The sequence below is a fragment of the Solea senegalensis genome, linkage group LG15 (genome assembly GCF_019176455.1).
Source record: "Solea senegalensis isolate Sse05_10M linkage group LG15, IFAPA_SoseM_1, whole genome shotgun sequence".
NCBI lineage: Eukaryota > Metazoa > Chordata > Actinopteri > Pleuronectiformes > Soleidae > Solea > Solea senegalensis.
Genome location: NC_058035.1, coordinates 11902830 through 11925310, shown reverse-complemented (window position 1 = coordinate 11925310; position 22481 = coordinate 11902830). Strand labels below are relative to the sequence as shown.

At 40.2% G+C, this 22481-nt stretch overlaps 1 protein-coding gene across 1 annotated transcript; it reads right to left on the bottom strand.

Moving 5' to 3' along the window:
• Positions 1-102: 102 nt before the first annotated feature.
• On the bottom strand, positions 103-22280 carry myofl (myoferlin like). Its single transcript, XM_044046678.1, has 53 exons — positions 21902-22280; positions 21334-21389; positions 21124-21215; positions 18113-18221; positions 17911-18010; positions 16373-16536; positions 15968-16096; positions 15337-15399; positions 15204-15254; positions 15019-15049; positions 14818-14933; positions 14592-14718; positions 14393-14496; positions 14221-14289; positions 13973-14016; positions 13807-13889; positions 13588-13712; positions 13366-13479; positions 12868-13045; positions 12521-12645; positions 12293-12402; positions 11964-12156; positions 11683-11838; positions 11343-11474; positions 11094-11257; positions 10174-10288; positions 8709-8811; positions 8474-8613; positions 8217-8381; positions 6769-6856; positions 6477-6554; positions 6136-6317; positions 5886-6044; positions 5520-5621; positions 5186-5347; positions 4924-5089; positions 4781-4851; positions 4632-4646; positions 4447-4545; positions 4010-4138; positions 3572-3727; positions 3373-3464; positions 3078-3248; positions 2797-2945; positions 2470-2609; positions 2253-2341; positions 2068-2163; positions 1823-1964; positions 1541-1640; positions 1178-1371; positions 976-1085; positions 725-872; positions 103-544 (listed from the first exon to the last, which is right to left on the bottom strand). The coding sequence occupies exons 1-53, from the start codon at positions 21987-21989 to the stop codon at positions 506-508; spliced, it is 6123 nt and encodes a 2040-aa protein (XP_043902613.1). The 5' UTR covers positions 21990-22280; the 3' UTR covers positions 103-505.
• Positions 22281-22481: the final 201 nt, after the last annotated feature.

Here is a 22481-nt window from a genome sequence, read left to right as displayed (position 1 = left end):
TATTCACTTTGCAGTTATGAATAATAAAAATAATATTTGGTTCTTTCCTTGAGCTTCAGTTCTCAGAAAAAAAAACAAAGTTATGAACAAATGAATCCAAACAAAGTTCTATATGATTTTAATCTTAATTTCTGCCAGTTGTGTTAAGTGGCGTCTGACAGAGTTTTTGCAAAAAGTGAATAAAGAAATAAATATGTAGGCCAAAAGGGACAGGCATTGTTTGATGGTGTTTCATTCCAAAATATGAAGAATCTCTTTATATAAAACTACTAAAATCAGCTCCTTGACATTGGTGATTTCTCTAAAATGTTATGGTAGAAAAAAATATTTGCTATACAAAAGATAAGGTGCATACAAACACACATAATACTGATAGTACAAAAAAACAGACATCTTGGATTATTATATTATGAATCAGCCCTTTACGACATATTTCTGAGGAAGAGTAATGAGTTTGAACACCAACGATTTGGCAGCAGGAAAATCAACAGCTTCTCTTCAAAGCTCAGGAGAAAGGCTTCACAATCTTCATTGAGATGTAATTCTGTGGACACAGGAATATCAGATTTACTGAATGAAAAACACATTTTTAAGATAAATCCCTAATTATATAACAGAGAGGTTTTACTTTAAGTGTTTTAGACAAATTACCACCACTGTTATCGTGGGTTAAAATAATTGCAGTAGTTTCATAAACCATTATATGCAAACACAGTGGTCTTACAGGTAGGGAGTAGAACAGGATCCCAAGGAACAAGATGACCAGCAGAAGAAGAATTCCTCCGATGAAAAACCATCTGAATCTACGCCACACAATGAACTTCATGGTCTTGCATGGGTTTGTAAACCAGAAGAATGATGTGTCGGGGCGGCTGTTGAGAAGACCAAAATGGCAATGTTCCCATTATCTACATTAATGTTAAACAATTTATATATTATTATATTATATTTTATTTTTGTTTTAAAAGTTCATACTTCGGTGCATCCAGTTTAGGATTCATGTTGGGCTCATCCCTTCCTTTCCCTGCGGGTCTCTCTTCCATCTCCTTTTCCTCCACAATTTCCAAGGTCATCTCTACTTTACCCTGTGAAATTAGGAAATACATACTATATTTGAATCGACCAGGAAAATAAAATGTAACCACGTTAACCAACTCTCCTACATATATTAACATACACTCAGCACAGACTTCCCATCTTGTTCCATCACGCATGGCCACCACCCTCGTACAGACTTCTGGGAGAAGAGGGAGTTGGGTCGTGGTTGTTTGGAGATGGCTGAGACTGTCGCTGCTGGCAGCATCTTTAGGCTGCACTTCTCTGGGGTCTTAGCAGGAGGGATCATATGGAGTAGGTCTAGCTCAAGTGAACCTGCAACAGAGATATGAATATAACAATTGTATCAGCAAAAATTTGTCATTTGGGGTCATTCTGGTGCACAGATAGCGTACACAAATCATAGTAAACCAATCATAATAAGCTTTCAATGCTGTCACTCTGTCAGGTCAAGGTAAAGAAAAGTTAAATAACAGGGTTTCACCTAAATAGTCATCCAAGGAGAATTTGTCATTGTCCCATATCTGGACGATCAGTTTTGGAGGAATCCTAAATTCAGTTTTGTCCAGATTCCAAAAGTGCTCCTGTCAAAACAAAATGTGGTTACACAGTTGCTCCATAGAAGTAATTATATGTATAATAAATGAAAAGTAAGTATGAAAATGAAATAAAATACCCCTTTTAAAAGCGCAATATGTACCAAATAAAAACATTATCAATATCATAAATAGGAACAGTTCCATCCACGATCCACAACATCACTGACTTTGCTTGAGACGACACACAGCTGCTCTGCAGGCAGGTAATCGAACCCAAAGATGAACCTCCAGTTAAAATTTCCATCACCATCCAAGGATCTGTAGTGGACATCAGTCTTCTGCTTGTCCGCCTCCATTCCTGGCATCCATCTAGAAAATATAGTAATGTTTCATTCAGATGATCTAATTCCAAAACCCAAAACAAGCACATACCACTGAATTTTAAAGGTAACAATTGGGAAAGGTGCTGTACCCTTTTACGTAGATGTCGCTCATACTTTCTCCAGTGATGCTGGTTTCATCCAGAATGACATCGGTTGTGTTCCAAATGATGGCCCGCAAGAAGTATCTGTTTCAATTATACCATCATATTTCACTGCTCCATGCATCATGTTATCAAATAATACTGTATTATTGCTCAGTACAAGTCTTGCTCACTTCTTGGCTTTGCGTGGAGTGATATCACATGGCGGCCCTGGCAAACCAAGGCTTTTGGGGAAAATGTCAACCCACATTTGGATTTGTCCCTATATTTGTGGGAAATAATGCAAGTTATCAACTCAGGTATTACACAATTCAAACAGCAGTGCGCTCATGCTCAGCTGCTTGTAACTACTGAAAAAAATGAGTGCAGTGCAATTGCTGTTGTTTTAACCTGGGACAGATTGGGCTGATGGGAGCTAAACAGGGTCCTCGTCTCCACATGCTCTGGTACCAAGCCCTGGTTTCTGAGGACATGCAGCGCCAACCTCTCTCTGGCTGGGCCCAAGTGTGAGTGGATCACAAGATTGGCCTCTGCAAAAGGACACACTTTACTGTAACATTCTGCAAGACTGTAAAACAACTGAAAAGTTCCAGTGTGTAAAATTGAGGTGAATTAATTTTTACTTGACAGAAATTGGAAATGGTAAACGATAAACCCTCGTAAATGTTAAACACTGGACCTTTAATTGTACAAATAATAAGCAATTATCAGTGGTACCAAAATCTTGCAGGACATATTCCCTTCCTGAGAAAGTCAGCGAGCTGCCGTCCCCTTCTATGCGCGGAGGAGGAATACCCCTCACTTTGGCCACGTTCTGCAGGATCTGTGAGGGCTTCATCTGGTCTCTCCACTGATTGATCCCTGAGCTGCGGATAAAGGCACCATCAGAGCATCATCAGTCGATCTCAACCACAGGAAACACACAAGAGGAGATTGTAGATTTGGTGGTTGTAGCTATATTTCAAGAGCACACAGAAGCTGTAAGAATGCCAACTTACACACAATAAGTTTGTGGCAGGCCACAGCAGGACCGAAAGCGAGACAGGAGCCTGTTCTCCAAATCAATGACCGTCTCACCCACTTTTTCATCTCTGCTCAGTAAGTCAAAGTCATACACAGCGATCTTCAGGTCCTTGTCTTGAGGCAGGAAGCAGGACATCTCAAACATCCTGGGCAAAAAAGTAAACAAATCATATGTTATATTTGTTTTTGTTGTTACGATCCTACGCAAAGTGGTGATCATTTGAACAAATAGAAAATAAATACTGTAATCTGGACACATCCTCATCTCACCTCCCAAACTCTGGATTAAGGGTGGTTGGTCTGTAGTGATCCCTGTCCTCCAATGTTTTCCTCCCCAGTGTAATCTTAATGTATGGGTCACACTGATATTAAAACACAAAAAAACATTAATTTATCTCCGGTAGCTTCATACAGTAGATGAATCAAAGAGGGATTTGTAACTAAACTGCAATGAATAATGAAAACTCACCAAGCCATTTGTATCCTTAGGCTGCAGGTTAATACAGCGCACTACGTATATTCTGACCACGCATTCCTGAGGTGCACTCTCAGGAAGTTCTTTGAACTGCCGCGGTGGTGCCGGCATCCCTGGATCATCAGGAAGTGAGTAAATCTTGAATGATCCCTGTATAAGAAGAAAATGCTGTTTACATACAAACACATTACAATGAGCCCCCAAAGGAAAAACATCTTCACTAGCTATGTTTGTTACAATAAATCCAAAAATAACCCAGACAATCCAAATTGTATTTATGAGTATGCTGTACTAAATTAAATATATATTACAGGCTGTATTACTTTACACTACACTGCTGCGAATCGTTTAATTTGCCCACTAGAGGGCAGACAAAGATCAGGAAAAGTAACTGTGCAACAGTGACTGCTCTATAAAACCTGACGCTGTTACCTTAAACTCTCCGACCACTGAGGGATCCTCCTCTTCATCTTCAGTCTTTCCACGCTGAAGTTTGAAAGTGCTGCAGAAATCAGTGAGTCCCTGGAAGTCTGCAACCTCTTCTAGTTCACCCTCATACACCTGAAAACCACACGGCACAAAAATGCACACACATCATCATCATCATCATAGAGAGGAAATTATACATGTCATCTTTTGGAATAGAACACCAAACAAAAACACAACTCATGAGCCTGAATTTCACAACTTGATGTGAAACCCCTATGTCAAGTCAAGTTTTTTCACTTGATTTGGAAAAGGGCTAGAAGGTCACGAGCCTGTCTGTAACCATAAAATCACAACGCTTGAAAAACTAACACATGATGTGGTTGTTGGTGCTGAGATAATATCGTTTCCTTTTTTTACAACGTGTGAGGACATATTCTCACCTGTAATGTGTCATATCCTTTTTTCAAATAGGGCCCACACTTTCCACCCTCCCCAACAGAGGCATAGAACTTACTCCACCAGTCTACTGTCTCCTCCTCCTGCAGAATGGAGAGATGAGGACAATGTTAATGTTTCTAAAGATGCTTCAGATCAGTTAAATATCTGAGAAAGTAGAAAATCTTACCTTTTCTACAGCAAGCTGCAAAGAGGGAAACAAACAGAGAGAAATTGTCACATCAAAAACAGTAGATTGCATTACTTATGCCACTACAAGCCTATCGGTAATTCTGTGACAACTAGTCTCAATTATTTTTTACCTATTTTGTCAGTTACCTCAGTTGTTATGATGGGTCTCTCCTCGATGTCTATGACAACATCTCCCTGGGCAGCAGCAATCATTGCCACTGCAAATGGATAAAAATATTGTCTGTAATGTGAGTTTGAATGTGTGACAGTTCATGGTTGTGTGTATATACCTCTAGCAGACATGCAGACGTCATTGTTAATGCGATACGGGTCACAACGGAAATTGTCCAGGCAGTCGATGGTGCACTGACCCACCACAGGTTTCCTTCCAAAGGGTCTGTGGTCGATTACTTTCAGCACAATGGGAGGGGTGTACATGTCCTCTTTGGGAAGAAGCTGTATAAAGAAGAAGAAGAGAATGGACACAAAAATATAGACACAGGTCTTAATATGTGAAACGGGACATGCTCGACAGAGTTTTATGGTCGGTACCACTTTAAGAAGCAGCACGCATCCAGGGAAGTTTGGGTTCTTTTTGAAGTTCTTGATCGCAGCAGTTTGAATGATCGCACCACCACATTCCACAATCAAACTGGGGGAGGAAACAGTGGCCAACTGGTAGGTCTTCATGTTCCTCAAACCCCAGGTCAAGACCTGGTTATCACATGAGCACATGAACACACTTATTAAAAACTTGTGGTGGGAGACAGGTCAGAGAAAAGAAGGAAGTTACAGATGAGAAATGCAACCACAAGAGAAATATTCAGGCTGGGCTGGTCTTGTCTGATCATGCAATGTGTTTGAAATGGTTGGTTGATGATTGTACCTCGATGGCAGTGAGCTGCACAACAGGCCGGATTCCCTGTGGAACCATGTAGAGGTTCTCCCCGCGCCGAGGAGGAATCAAGGGCAGATCTCCATCGTTTACCTGAGAGGCAAAGAAACAGCATCACCTCCAAAGTGAAGTTAAACACTCGCCACTTTATCAGGCGCACAGGACACCTAATATTTTAATGAGTGACACTTGGTGTAGTCTTCAGTTTCTTAAATAGTCAGTCCAGCACCAACAACCACATCATGTTCAAAATCATGTATATCATTTTTCTTCCCCCAATTTGCTGTTGAACAGTTGTACCTAATAAAGTGGCCAAGGACAGTTTAATACATTTACATTCATATATGAATTACTAACCTTGTCCTTCAATAGAAGCTCAGCAGCAAGTAGTACCTCCCCAACAGTGCGTCCCTTTCTGATGACTGGGAACCACAGTAGCTTTGGGGTGACAGCCACACTGGGGTTCAGTTTTACCAAAGCGGGGCATGTACAACGACCCATGGCCTCATCATTACCCTAGTTAAAAAAAAAATGCACAAGCAGATTTAGGACCTGAGGACATGCTTGGCTAGAATACAGGTCTGTATGATTTAAACTCATGACATACCACTTGATCACTGTCATACAGCTCCAAGACCACATCTGGAGGGTTGCGAGCAATCCTCTGTGGATCCTCATAGATTTCAATGTCCTCAAAGATGAGCGTCTGATCCCATGTGGGATTCAGAGTGGCCTTAATGATTTCCGTGGTTTTACTCACATGTAGGAAGGACACATGAGCGTAGGGATCTAGTGAAACGTAAAAGTATTATATTGTGATCATAGCATTTCATTTTCTTTGTGTGCAAATGTGAAAACCACAGACTGAATGCTTCACTTCTGCAGGACGCAGCCTAGTGACGAAGAAAAAAGCTAAGCGTCGACACCGATGGGGTTAGCGTTTTTTACCTGAGAAGCTGTCTTTGTCCATGGCACTAAGATTCCGTGCCTGATACACGTACACTCTCAGGTGGTAACGGTAAGACCCTAGAGGGTGAGAATACCAAACTGTATCACCACTAAAAACAAGATAATCTCACAGGACACACGTTGCACCACTGATTAAACATGGGGGACATATTTATCCAGGCTTTCCAGACGTAGTGATTTAGTGCTGTTATCTTGCATTAGGACCAGGCAGGAAGACTTTAATCAGCTCCAGGGGCCAGAAATTCATTTTATCTGACCCGTCAAGACTTACGGCTAAAGTGGCAGGAAATGTTGGGTGTGTTGGCACCAAATATTTTGGCTTTATCCGTTTTGCTGGCCTTCTCGTCCACGTCAACGCCCTGTTAACAACAAAATGCAGAGATAAAAAAATGTACTTGTTCCTGTCTGACCCTGAAAGGAACAAGTACACACACAAGGATTATTAGAGGATATGACTCACATGGAAAAATAGAAGCTACAATTTTGTCAACTACAATGTTGGTAGGGGGCTTTCAAGAATATAATGCACACTCAGCAATATTACTCAGCTGTTGTCAGCATCACATTTTGACAAAGCTCTGGTTAACTTCCTGTCCATTAGTGCTGTTGGCATTTCCCTCCTTTCTCACGTTATGAACTTGAGCTTAAGTTTAGTTCAGTCAGGCTTGTCTGTCTGTCACTGCGGCCACAGGAGGACATGTTACATGTTACACGTAACATTTCGTGTGATTCTTCTGAGGAAGACAACAGGAAATGCTCGAAACATATAAAGGTAACCAAAAAACCACAATCTTCCGTTTGACTGAACGAAACTTAAGCCCAGTTATATTACCAAGAGGACAGTATGAAACGTTCTGAATCACCTAATGAAAGCATTTAGTGAGGGAACCATTTACTCACAAACTACACTCTTTGTGTAATTCTGGCACCAGATTGTTTACATTTTGTCACAGATTTACTGTCAGACTCCCTGAGACTGAGCCAGCACTCCAGATCTGTGAACACAGTGTTATAGTTAAAGGTCCAGTGTGCAACATTTACTCTTATAGCCATCATGATAATCAGGCCATCAGGATTTATTTTGATTTTATGGCTGTTGAATTGTCAAAGAATGTTCACCGAGTGAGTGCTTCTTTCAGCCCATTTTTCCTAGATCTTTCACTTTCGATATCTGGCAGTTATCTGGCAGTCCAACACATGATAATGAGAAGTACACATGCTGTTGTCGAAAATAGGATTGGTAATAGAAGGGTTAATATGGGCTTTAGGCAGGGGGGGCCTTGCTTTCCACTGGCTGCAATTTTGCGCTGCCATGTCACTACAGCAGCCCAAATAGACATAAAAGCCAGCAGTTTTGAGTTCTGAAGCATATATATATGTATATATATATATATATATATATATATATATATATATATATATATATATATATATATATATATATATATATATATATGTATATATATATATACATATATATATATATATGAATAATAATATATATATATAAATAATACTTTAAAACCTCATGTCTGATAAGACAGCTCAATGCACTTGTTGATGATGGCTTCCTTTCTGGGATGTGTTAGTTTTCTGATGTACATAGGAAAGGGAGTCCTCAGTTTGTTGCAGTCTACAGTCTCGCCATTAGATGTCGCTAGTTCTTACACAGTGGTCCTTTAACTAAACAATATCACTGACTGCAGCTCTAAGACTCACTAATGCCCCTTCCAATCCAAAGATGGCGGACGCCCCGATGCAGTCTGATGGGATCATCTTTCTCCTCCAGCAGCGGCGGCGAAATGTGTCAGAGGAGCGCTCCTTCCTGTGAAATTTCCAGCCAATCAGCGACGAGTATTCCCAACCTTCCCCCGGTTCTTGTCGCTAATCAAAAGACAAGGACATGAAGATATTAGATGCACTGCACTCATTGTATCGCTCTCATTGACTCTTTCTACCATCTACCAGTTTCTCACTTCAGCAGTAGCCACTTTATCAGAAATCTTCTTTCTACGCCGCGTGAGTCTCTTCCTGCGGTGGACGTGGTACATCTTCTCTGCAGCCACCCAAGATTTGGGCTTATCGTCAGGAAGAATGGTGACACCATATTCCCAACCTAATGCCACAAGTCACACACACGCTGTGTTAGACACAAAATACTTCAAACGTAAAGATTGTGATCACACATTTAAGCTCCTGTTTCCATGTTACCGCTCTCATCTACAGCTCTGTTGCTGTCAAAACTCCACTCATCCTCCCACTTCCATCCGAGAGGACAGTCAAACTCTGCTGGGCTCTGAGCCTTTTCTCCATTCTACACAACAAAAACACACTGCTGTTCATTTATGTCATGTCCATCTCTTTAATTGTGTCATCCACAAAATAAAATTTTCTTTGCTGTAACCCTAATAAACACAAAATTATTTTAATATTAAATCCTCTCAATGTTATGTGAAGACACACGCTGGTTTGAGTTTCACAGACACAAAGACTTTCTCAGTGTTATTATTTTTATTAGTAATCAAAACCTTAAACCAACATGAACTGATTTTATTTCTGATTGCACTGTATTTTTGGATTGTTTTTTGATTCTTTAGCTGTAAATGTCTTGAATGCATTCACCAGCTTGTCTCTAACATTGTGTTTCATATGGTTTCTTATAAAATCTGAAATCAGATATGCCTACTGTTTCAAAGTCGAATCAAGTCGCTTTTATTTGTATCTGGAGTTCTTGCACTTTTACTGGCATACTTTAACAAATATCGTACTGACATGACAAACATAATAATCCATTTTTCTAGTGGAAACTAGAAAGGTGAAAGGAAAATGAAGCTGATTTTACTTTACTGCAGTGGAAACAAAAGGTTGAAACGTATTACTAGTTGTGAGACATAGGAGCAAAATAAAGAGAAATAGAAGCAGCTTCAAGTTATTTAAGCTCAGGTAATGTTCAGTTTGGTAATGTTACCGAAAGTGACATCCTAACTTTGATTAACCCTCATGAAAGTTTTCTTTTCTTCAAGATGTCTAACTTCTCATACTAAGAGAGAGAGAGGTGAAACGTCACAAGAACACACTGCTGAGAATAAATACTATAGCACAATAGCACAAAAGAAACTGATAAGACTAAACTAGGGTTGCCAACCGTTCTGTAAAGTAAGGATTCCGTTCCATATTAAACAGATACGGAGACGCACTTTGTTCCCTATTTTTGATTATCAAGTCAGTGCAAAACCAAATTACACATTAGTCCAGTAACGATTTGTATGAGGGAAAATAAAACCGTCCTCCTGCTGTCAGGCCCTCTCAATCTATCTGTCTTTCCTGGGTATCATAGCAACGGAGATGTGGCGATATGTAAAGGTAAAATAGCGACACGTGGATACTGCTCGGGCGAAAAGAAAATTGCAAAAGCATAATAAAAGCATTATATCGAAGTGTGAAGTGTGTGGCCGGCAATGTAGCCTGTCTTAAGTGCAGTATATCGGGGGGGGGGAAGTAGTGAGTAATATGTAACTGAGTATAACTGTTCCTTATTTTCTTATCAGGAAGCTGGCAACCCTAGACTAAACACAAGCAGGACTAGACAGGCTTTGGTCCTGTTATCTTAACCCACATTATTTTCAGAAAATGTCCCAGAGATGTGTACACTGTATGTATGCAGTGTCTATCATACCACATCTGTGTAGGGCTCCGCAGCAGGTTTCCAATCCCCACCAGGAAAACGTGTTTCATTGTGAAATATTTCATCGGTGAACTCTGTGTGGCCAGCATCAGCTTCTGTCAACACGCTGTAGAAAACAACACGACAGCAAGAGGCTTTGTGACTAACATTGCAGCAATGCAGGATGATAAACAACCCGGAGCAACATAAATTACCAGAGAGCTAATTATTTACATGACCCTCAGTGGGGAATGTAAACACATCAGATGAAGGAGGCACTTAGGGAGAGGGAAGGAGACCCTTTCCCAAAAAAAAGAAAAAAAAACACTGGCTGAAATTCCTTTTCATTTCCTGTATTTGTGTTTATATTGAGTCTGTTCAGTGGCTGGAGCAACTCATCATAACTGCTGCCGGTTAACAGAGCTTGTTCAACTGCACAGTGGCAACAGGATGTTAGTGCTCAAAACAGACTTTGCCCTGACTCCTCCAGAGCTGTTTGTGTGTGTATACTTTAAACTGTATTTGTTGCCTATTTAGGACCTTTTCTGGCATAAATACTGACCTTGTCAGGACCAGTAGTCCTCATGGAGACCAAAGCATGGTCCTAATGAAGCAGAACCTAATACCTGGGGAACTGATTAAGTTTAGGGCAGAGAAGAACAGTGATGTAAACCTGTGTGTGCACACTAACCATAGAGTAGTAGTTTTTATGCTTAAAACCTGGATCTGGTGAGACAGAACCTACATTTGTGAGGCTCTGGTTAAAGTTAGGGCTAAAAATGATTACAGTTAGGTTAAGGTTACAGTTGGGCATTAACTGGATAGGGCTAATATTTGGGATAAGGTGTTGGTTAGGCTGTACAAATGAATTGAAATCAATGCAGTGTCCTGTGCGCTTGCAAGCATGACAAATTGAGCAACATAAAACCCACCAACGATCAGGGTCTATAAGCCAGTCCTCATCCCATTCCCATCCACGTGGTGGAAGGAACCGCTCTTGTTTGAGTTTCACCTTTCCGGTCACATCGGAGAACTTATGGCGACCCACGAGTCCAGTGGTTCCCCACTTCCCAAACACCTGAGCCTGGTTCTCATACTGCAGAGATAACAACATTCCAGTATCAGCTTAAATATGAGCAAAAAAAAAAGAAAAGAGCTCATATCCTGTTTAGCAACTGTACCATTTCAGCGTACACACTGAAGTTCCCTTCGGAAAAGCTGTTGAACTTCTTCTCATGGGCAGAGAGACCGAGCCACATGTTGATCCGCAGCTGCACCGGGATCTTCATACCTTTGTTTTTGTCCATGGGGTACTACAAAATATGGATTTAGTTACTGGTAATTGCTCCACTTGTAACGTTCTTGAATCAAATTGCGTAGTCAATTTTCACCACTGGCCATTCTCCCCCAAAAGATAGACTAATGTCCATAATCTTTTGTCCAATTTTGGTTTGGGGCTATTTTATGGTTTGGGTACATGCTCTTTCATTCAAGGTCATGTCATGTTAATTGGCCTTGTACCTGCATGAAGATGGTCTGTGTCTTTCCACAGTGTTTGCCACAGGCTTGTTCACTAACGGGGGCAAACAGGATCTGGTTCGCTGGGACCCGGGCAAAAGCCACTCGCTTCTCTCTTCTCAACATCCAGATGATCACATCTGGCATGCTGCTCTGAGGCTAATGGAGATGCAAAACACTTCAGTGACATAAATCAGGTCTCAGTCATGTCGTTGTACTTTTGAAAGCAGTGGTAGCATAGCATCCACCCCTTGCAGCAAACTTAGAAAATAGTTTTCTCTAACCTCTTCTGCCATCTGCTTGATTCTGTCCAGCCAGTCTTCAATGTCACTGACAGTGGCCTTAACATCTGTGGCGTCCTCTCTCATTCGACTGGCCATCTCACTCATGTTGTTCACAGTGGCATCACGCAGGTTTTTTATTTGAAGGTCCAGTGCAGTAAGGTTGGGCTGACCCTCCAGCACTGGGAGCTGAACACTGTCAGAACAAACACCAAAGTCAAAGGACAACAGAATTCAGTCCAAACAGAGACCTGTACATGTATTTGACCACATTACAGTAATGCAACGTTACAATGTAATGTGATAACAAAAATACATTATGATGTATTTACCTGTTAAGATCCTCAATCATGTGGTTGACGAGTTTGAGCCAAATCTCTACCAAACGTGCCTCCGGCATCTTAGCCAAGATGGCAGTTTTTAAAGAAATAAGATGGGACTCCTGAATAAATTACAACGACAGATAAGCGGAGATTACATACGTCAGATTACATACGTCAGTCTGTTTGTAAAGTTAAAGTGCAACATTTGGGAAGACGCTGCCGACGACTTCTGCTCACCAGTCTTTCAGCAACGGAGAGGAGGACATTGACAGCGTACAGGCGGTAGCTGACGTCTTCCCAGTATGAGGTGAGAATCACTACAGGCTTAGTGTTAGCCCAGGGAAGGTAATAGTAGTGATTACCTGTGGGATACAAAATAAATACACCCAGTCATTTTAAATACAGTTTAAAGAGTTCACCACGTAATGCACATAAGCTCCCTTGTAAGTCTCAAAAAGATAATCGGTACAGAAAAAATGTGTAATTCACCGTCAAACTGCTTGTGGTCAAAGTCATGGGCCAGATTACAGATTATAGCATGTTTAACATCATAACACAATCCATGCAGACTTGTTTTTTCATACCATCAAACACAGCATAGCTGTACTGGGTGGTGGAAGCCAGGGGCTTGCAGGTGGAGTCCAGCTTGTTACCATAGTTACCAATGCTGACCTCGAATTGAATTGGTTCACCCGGCTCTTGGAGCATGCAGGCACTGTGAAACACAGCGCACAGGGAGAACTTTCTCTTCCGCTGGTATTTCTATACTCAAATAAAAAAAAAGAAAGATGTTCCAGTGTTAGTGGTGAAAAAATATTCTACTTTCTTCTCACTTGCAGTTATAATAATATTAATATTTGTAATATTTGCTTTACATCAGTTTTTTTGTGACCCAATACAATCTGTAACAAAAGCAAATCTGTGTCTCTGGGTCCTGACCCAATCTTGAAAAATAACAGTTACTTGTCAGACATGATACTTGACTGAGTTAAGCATCACTGTGTCTGTGTCTGACAGTCTCGTGAAAAAACTTCTGGGTTTAAAACAGTGCGTCCTTCGTCTTAAGGATTTAGGTGTTTAACCTGTGCCACCAGGATGTCATCGCTGGAGATGTCATCAACATATTTATCAATCTTCTCATCCAGCTGAGTGGACAGTTCAACAAGGACCCTCCCCCTGTAGGAGACGCCTTCACCCTGCAACACATCCAAATGGAAGGTTTATGGAGAGATCATGTACATATTATCATGATGATAAAGACGAAATACAAGAGTAAACTCTTGAACCTGAAGGAATTGTACTACCTTGCCCTTGTTAAGTTCCTCGTATGGGTCGGGCAGTCCAGTGAATTCTCTGGGGCTTCCGTACATGTTGACATAGCACGGCCCAAAAGCTGGGAGAAAACCAACCTCTGATACTGCAGTGCTTCCTACAACAATAAAGTAAGACAGATGCGTAAAGGCGGAAACATCACAATAAAAACAATTGTTTCATAATTATTACAGAATAACTGCTATGATTACCGTCAATTTCTCCACCAGGAGCAGACATTGAGCTTAACTTCAAAAATGCAGTCCCTATGGCATCGTCCCTGGTCAGGCGATCCCTGCCGAGATTAAGTCAACATGTCAAATACCAGTTAGGATGTAGAGTAACTGCGCGTGTTTCTGAATGATTTCCAGCTCTTACCAGTCATACATAGTCAGCTTGATGTGTTCACACATAGATGGGAACTACAGGGGCAGAAGGATATGTTAATTTGCGCTAAAGGTTGAAGGGATTTTCATTTTGTAATGCTTTTTAAGCAATTGTTTGATTTAAACACGTTTTGTGAGTGTAGCTTAAATTTTAAGGGGTTTGTGTTCACTGTTTTGAGAGGAGGGAATTTCAAGAAATGTGTTTTCACGGTTCAAATCTGTAATATGCATCTTTTGCACCTTGACTTGGAGATTGAGGATTTGATTCCACTCTGGATTGGCATTTTTCTCAATGATCTTGGTGCACAGCTGAAACAAAAAAAAAATTTGATTGCGAATGAACAAAATAATACAATACTCACACAATAATATTTATTTTAAAAAAACAAAAACATTTTTAAACATGAAATACCTTCCTCCCAGCAAAGGTGACTTCTAAATATGGGTCCACCAAATTTTTCCGGTTCCCATCTCCTCTAAAGATTTGTTTCACTGTTTGAGCAAAAGCGTCATCCACTGCAGAAGAAAGCATTTTATAAATACAGGTGAACGCAGTGAACAGATGTGACAAAACAATGCTGCAGGGGGTGGAGAAATGTGGCATCACTTACTCTGCGGCATATCCTCTGCACGGTAAACCTTCAGACTTAGAGTAGCCCATCGCACTGTGACACCGGCTGGCAACAACAGGTTGCTTTCTATGTCGTCCTGCTCCTCACTCGTCTCCTTCCTATCGGACTGCAGGAGAGGAGAGGAGTTTCAGCACTGACCTATGCTCTGCGTGTAGTCATTTGTGGGCAATGTGATGATAATGGTGAATAACACTTAGGCTCATACTGGTGGTTCATCTCCAGTGCCAGCAATAATCAAGCTAACTTTCAGGTAACCTCTGGCCCCTGAGCTGGAGTCATCAGGATCACTCAGGAGAAGCCATTTCCTCATTATGGCATGACCTAGACATAGTATAACATTATATAATATGTTCAAACAGCTTCATATTATATATACAAATGTACTTTTACATGGAAAAACACTGACCTGGTTCATCATAGATGTAGCCAACATCCAACTGGGCGACACAGGAAAGAAAGAAATGGCAGGAAAGACATTTGTGTTTAAGCGACAAAGCTGCTCTACTGCTTCAATAGTGAGTGACAAATCATTAAAAGTCACAGTTTAAAACAAACAGAGACTGTGACTGAGAGGAACTCGAATTGGAATACCTTGAACTCTCCCATTAGACTGTCAGCTCTGAGGGAGAACGAGTCATAAACCTGTCAAGGAAATGTGGGAATATTTCTTTTAGCAAATGCAAAAGAAAGAAAAAAAAACGTATTAAAAGAATTATCCACGCACCCGGAGGCTAACGCTCTCGTCAAACAGTTCTGAGGGCAGCATGTTGACATTGTAGAAAAACATCTGAGAGACAAAATGTTGTGTTAAATATTTTTCATGTATAGTTTGATGTCAAACACCATTTATTCTTATACAGTACTTATACAGAAAAAGCTGAGGGAAAGCAAAACAGATATAAGGTGCATTAGGTGTGAACACCTGAGGACTCTGTCCAGTGTCATACCAAAGCTGCTAATAAAAGATAGAAACGCCTCACATGGTTATTGAAGGTGGCAGGGATTAGATGGCAAAGATTGATAAAAAAAAAGCCACAGTGTGCAACACAAGGTATAGTAATGGCCCTTTTCCACTATGGTCCAGCCTCGGCACGGCACGGTTTAGGTTGCATCTCCACTACAAAAAAGTAACTACTCAATGTGGGCGGAGTCATCACTGCACGGCTGCACCAATCAGTGGCCGGCAGTCTGTCGACGTCACGCATAAAAGTACCTGGTACCAGGCACTACTATGCTAGTGGAAACGCAACTTAACCGTGCCGTGCCGAGGCGTGTAGAGCAGTTGAACACACACCATAAGTGAATAATATTTATTTTAAGAAGGGAAGCATTTTGTGTGACATAGGTCGTATTACCTCATCAAAGAATGGGTTACTTCCTCTTCTTATTCTGGTCCTGTGGGTCTGTCCGCATGCGTTCACCTTAACCACTGGCTTGATGTTGTTGCCAGGCAGCTGTCGACCCTCAATGACCCGAACACGGATCTGGACGTTGTAAACATCAAGCGTGGCAGCTGAACAATTATGTGACACTTAACCTGGATTATTTTTGAAAAGGTAACGGAAACCAAAATATCTTACTTAAAGAAAAATATATGAGTCAAATTTTGGGTGTTCACATGTTGGTAGTTCTCTATCATGGGGGAGTTATTACTCACAGAGGCAAACTCAGCTGTCATTCATGTGATGAACAAAAAGTAATTCTCTCTAAACTGGCATTTACATTATCCAGGAACATGGTAATGACAACTTAAACAATACCTGGAAGTCCTGAGGCCTGTTGGCTAATGCTCTGTGTCTCTTACGGCTGAGACGCAGTGGCTTGTGGCTGGGCTTCCCAGGCTGGTTTGGCAAAGTGGGAGATCCAGGACTTCCGTCCACGTCTGTCTCCCCCTCTTCCCCCTCTTCCCTCTCATCACTGCCTCCTGTCACAATTTAAACATCCATCCATCATCTACCGCTTTATCCATGATCCATGTTTTTGGACTGTGGGAGGAAGCCGGAGAACCCAGAGAAAACCCACGCACACACGGGGAGAACATGCAAACTCATGCAGAATGGCCCTTGTTTCAGCCGGGGTTCAAACCCGGGTCTTCTTGCTGCAAAGGCAAGAGCGCTAACCACTACACCAACTGTGCAGCCCTCAATTCAAACATAAATCTGTAAATTCATTGTATTGTTCTCTGAGTTCAATTTGTATCCATCATGATCGGATGATTGACGGAGAAAGACTTGACATTGTTGATGACTATAACCAGAGAGAATATAGCAACAGAACCATGTTCATAAACAATGCTTCCATTTTAAAGCTCCAGTGTGTAACTTTACTAGAACAGCTGTCGTGCGTCTGCCTTCCCTCTGTCAGTCGTGGTTGCCAGGTGACGCGAAAAACAAAACACTGTTACACTGAGAAACGCAGAGAGAGTCATGTGGAGCTTAATCATCAGAGTGTGAACTCATTTGACGTTGAATGGTTTGAATGCAACGGACCTTTATTTGTCTTTTAAAAGTTACACACTACAGCTTTAATGTTTACTGACTAAAATGACTGCTCAGTGCTCGTATTTAAAAGAATTCAAATCTTGAGCCACACAAATATCCTCTGCACACCCAACCCTTTCCCAAACATCAGGGGCACAAGGTCACCTTCACAGACCAAAAAGGATGTAGTTCTTATCTCCTTCATTTTTTGTAATAAGCTTTTGTTTGAAAACATGAAACTCACACACACACTGCTTGTTTTGTCTACAGTTAGGGCAGCTGCAGAAACATGGAAGCGCAAGATAAAACACAGCCTTCAAATAAAGCACAAATAAAGGCAATTTTTTGTATTTCACAACTATTAAACACTTATTTAAAATATACTTCAATTTCTAACAATAAACTGAAATCTGTGACAAATTTAATTTAAAAGGATTCCAAGGAGGTGATACTGAGGTTTTGCTTTTACAAGCCAAAGATAGGGTTTGTGACATTACAGTGACCTTGGCCTTTAATCTTTTGACCACCAAATTTGAATCAGTTTATCCATGAGTCTAATTTAAACTAAATTAGAAGAAATTAGATATTGAGTTCCTAAGGCCAGGACAGACGGACAGAGGAGAAGACTCCTTTCTTTTTGTGTTCTATGTATTTTTTTTGCCTATTCATGTAGAAAAATTTTATTTAGATGTTTAAATGACAAAATTCCTTGCCAGCATTCTCAGTGGCAAATACGATATAAAATAAGGTATTAAATCGTGCAATAAATCATATATCTTGAACTCTACCACATTAGCACATCTTGTAATTCTACATACCATCATCCACATTGCGGGACATGTCTCCGTCTGGCTGCTCGTTTAGGTTTGGTGTGGTGTTGGCAGGTGGCTCATACCCAATCAACAAGTTAATATTTGCCTAAAAGAAAAAAGAAGATGTTCTCTCTCAATCAGCATGATCATCTCAAATTATCTTTGCAAATTCAGTTTGGCAGAAATGTCATAAAACCATGTTATTCACCCCAATAGCCTGTTGTTTCTCATTGACCAAGGGCACATTCTTGGATGGGAGGGATCTCACTTGACCACTGGCCAACTCTTTCAGAGAGATTCTTGCCGAGCCAATGAATCTGAAAAGCAGACAGTCACACAAACTTCAACAAGTGAACCAGCACAGCTGGAGCAAAACAATAACCTTTGTTTAAAAGAGCAGCAAGGATGAGTGGCTAGAAGAAAAAAAACAATAGGGAGGGATGTTGTGGTGAGTGTTTCATTGCTGTCATTGCCTGGCACTCTGAATCAGTTGGTTTCCACTTCCCAATTTCACTTCTTCACATATGAACACGTGAGCGACAACACCTACACTGTTATTCTGTCGCCCAACCAGACATAATGGTAATTAATAACCACAACGTGTCAGGAATTTTCCACAATCATCCCATTGTGTCACAATCATCAGGACTCATTTTCCTCACTACTGTTACAACAAGTTACAACCTTTGAGAGAAAGTGAGTTTGCTACACAACAAGGAATAATTGTAAAAAGACATAAAAATAAAATAAATAAAGAACCCTGAGAGATGGAAGCAATTAACTTTTACCACAGGCATGTGCTGGGCGGTCTGTGCCCAGTTACAAGGAGGACAAATATAGAAGCAAGGCAAGGAGAAGGAGCAGCATGGCAAGTTTATTTGAACGATGTAAAAGAAACAGACAAACAAACAAATGAATAAACCTGTTCAGGAAGTAAATAACTATAATTTGACATCTTAATCAAGAAATGAAAACATGCCTTACTCTTTTTTCTATGTCTGCATGTATAGAAAACAAAAACAAAAGGACCGAGCAATAATGAACACAAATAAATAAAGCTTGTATGTACAGGATTTTGAAACAGTTGGATGTTTGTTTCCACGTCTATACTATTCCACAGTCTCATGTCACAGATTGAAATACAGAAACCTTTCTCTGTGTTTGTGTTGTTTTAAACCTGCTCTATAAATAAAATTGGAGTTCAGCTGAGTTGAGTTGACTGCATGCCAGCACATTTGCTGTTGGAAATCATCCAGATTAGCTGCATATTTGAAGTTGAAAGTACAGTTGAATTTGAATGTATTCCCCTTCAATAATAATCTAAATTTAGAGGGGGTCAAACACAACACAGTAATCACAAACATGTATAAATATATATATATATATATATATACATATATGAATACATATATACACATACATATATATGTATATGTAAACTGCTTTGAGGATTATTTTTTTGTATTTATAAATTGTCGTGTGGGCACTATACTATATGACCGGGTTTCCCCAGAGCTTAAAAGATGGTCTAGTTTTTATACATTTGTTCACTTAGCTCTCCAGGAAGTCTAGTTTAAAGCATTTGGGTCTTTTCCACTTTAACTACAGTGAAAAGAGCCAGAAGCTTACAGTATATCCCTGGCAAAGGGACACATTTTCCACTACAGAAGACAAGACTAATTTTGGAGCAGAGGGGAAAAAAAACTTTTTTGCCAAACAAACAAAGCAATCAGTACAGTCTATCATGATGTTACCACAGATTAGATGTTCTCCTTCCTGACTCTCCTTTCAAAGATTTTCTAGATTTCTCACTGTGCTCTCAATGAGTCGCTAAGGGAGAACACTTCCCTCTAAATCTGCTTCGTTTTTGCAAAACATTACAGGCTGAAATATGACCAGTCATCACCACCGTGTGCCAATGACGAGCCAGGAGTCACTCATGTGGTACAGAGAGCGATCATGGAAAAATGTGTGTGTGTGTGGGTATTTGTATTTATAGCTTTGTGAGTTCCAAAATCCTAAACACCTATCTTTAAAGGGCTTTTTCAGGGTTACGACCTGGTTTTAGGGTTGGGGTTAGGGTTAAGGTACTTAGTTATGATGGTTAAGGTTAGGGTAAGGGGCTCGGAAATGCATTATGTCAATGATGTGTCCTTACTACGATACAAAAACAAGTTTGCATGTGTGTTTGTATGGTGATCTTACAACCAAAACATGTATAAACTAGGGAGTGAAAATTGTTCTATCACCCTTTAAAGAGACTTTTGGGGGGTCAAGACCGGGTTTTAGAGTTAGGGTTACAATTGGGTTTAGGTAGGCATTTAGTTATGATGGCTTAGGTTAGGGTAAGGGGTTATGGAATGCATTATGTCTATGAGTGTCCTCAAATTATAAATGTATTCAATACACAGTAAGACACTATGATGACTGAGTGGAAACATTACTACTTAACAGCTCTTCTTGCATGCAAACCCAAAAGGCATCAGACTTAATAATATCACAAAGACAAGTGTAGTGTAATATAATTAAAGACAACACATTAAATTAAAATAGAGTTATGAATAATAAGTGTGCAGAGTGAGTCTATTGTGGAAAGTGAAAGGGGAATTTATCTTTTCCTTTTAAGGCAACATTCCTTGCTTAGGAGCTGCAGTGCTCTTGTGAAGGAAACAAAGCACCATCATGACTGACACTGCAAGTCCTGACACGGTCACAGTGAGCCCTGTGGTTACACAGCTTGGTGAAGTTAAAACATGCACCTCTACGTACTCCCTGGGAAAAGATAATAATAAATGTTTTAAGCTGAGAAATGTAAAGAAACAAGCATTTTCTCAGTGTTTTTTTTTTTACTTCAGACATTACCTGCTCCACATTGTGATACATGTGTGTTTGTTTATTTGGGGGAAAAGGGGTTTTATTTGGAATGACTGCCCCTCATGTTGCCATGGAGAAGTTATCATTACTTAAAAACTGCTGGTTTGTCACACCGCGAGGCCAGAATAAGGTCACATATTCATTCACCACAGAAAAAAATGTGCACATGAGCACATCTGCGTGGTTTAGGACAAACCTGGTTTGTACTGATATTTAGCAGAAAACATGTTAAGTCAAGTAAGGATGTTTTTATTGCCGTAAATATGTGCAGCGATGAATCAAAAACCTGTTATAACAAGGTTAAATGTGGTCATTTCAATGTGTGATGCTTTTTTATTCACATACTTATCTTTGCCAATTGTCTCGTAGTCTTTCACTACCACGCTGATGAATGAGGAAGCATCCAGGGGACAGCATTTCAGGTCAAATTCAAGCACCTGTAATTATAAGGAAGACACTGTCTCAGTAATATACAGTGATGTTAACAGCAGTAATAACAGCTGGCAGGTCAATTAATCCATAATGCATACTATTATGTGTTATGGCAGCACTTACTTCATTCCAGGTGGGATTCAGTTCATTGTCGACCACTTTAGTTTTCTTCTTTTCACCTGTGAGCACAAATAAAAATCACTTTGAGAAACACATCAGTCCAAAATCAATAACTGGATAAACAGATGAACCCCTTATTTATTATTTATTATATATGTATTTATTCTGTCTTGGAACCACACACAACACAAAACATGACGTAAAGGCTTAGTTTGTAACATTTAATGGCAGAATTTCAATATACTACCTACAAAACTATGTTTTTTTTGCCTGGTATTCTGGGACTAGTGACTGCTTTTGTGTTGTCTTGTTTCTACTGCTGCATATCCTTTTTTTAAGTTTTGTCCGTCAAAATACTAAGGAAACCTGTGTAAAAGAGATAAACAAAGCAGCTTCTCTGTGGGGTCACTCTGACCTTATAAGGATTGAAGTATTTTTTTGAACATGCTGCTACATTTGAGTGCAAAAGTCATGTCCAGACACTTAAAAGATGACAATAAAAGTGACATAAAAACCACAGCAAATAGAAAAATGTCACTGGGACACATGAAGCATCAGAAAAAGCTCTCACCTCTGAAGACAACGGCAGCTACTGGATCTGGATTTCCAAGTTTCTTTTTGGGGATCCCAGTTGCGGACTCCACAATGACCCGCAGCATTTTAATAAAGTCCGATTTTATTCAAAGAAGAAACCAAAAAACAACAACATCATACTCCACAGCAAGTCATGGAAAGGTGACAGAAGGAACTGAGAGGCTCAGATGTGTGTGCGAAGTAGAGAGGATAAAACCGGAGGGTAGCTTATGAGTCACAACAATGACTTCAGGACAAAGTACTTTAAAATAATAAGAATAATAATAATAATAAATAATTAGAGCAGAATGATTGTCACACGTTTTCCTTTTTTTAAAAAAAGTCTATTTCTTAAAGTTTTATCGAAATTAATTCGATGTATTTTGGTAGATTCACCAAACTGTCCAGGTAAATTGCCATGGTCATCCTCTGTTGTACCACAGCGCCCCACAGTGGCCATCATCGCCACAGAAAAAAATCAATAGTATGTGTCTGCAGTACCGGAGGCTGCAGTTTCAGGCGGCTACAGTACCACCAGACGACTTGGATGACCAGAGAGACTGCATTTTCTAACTTTT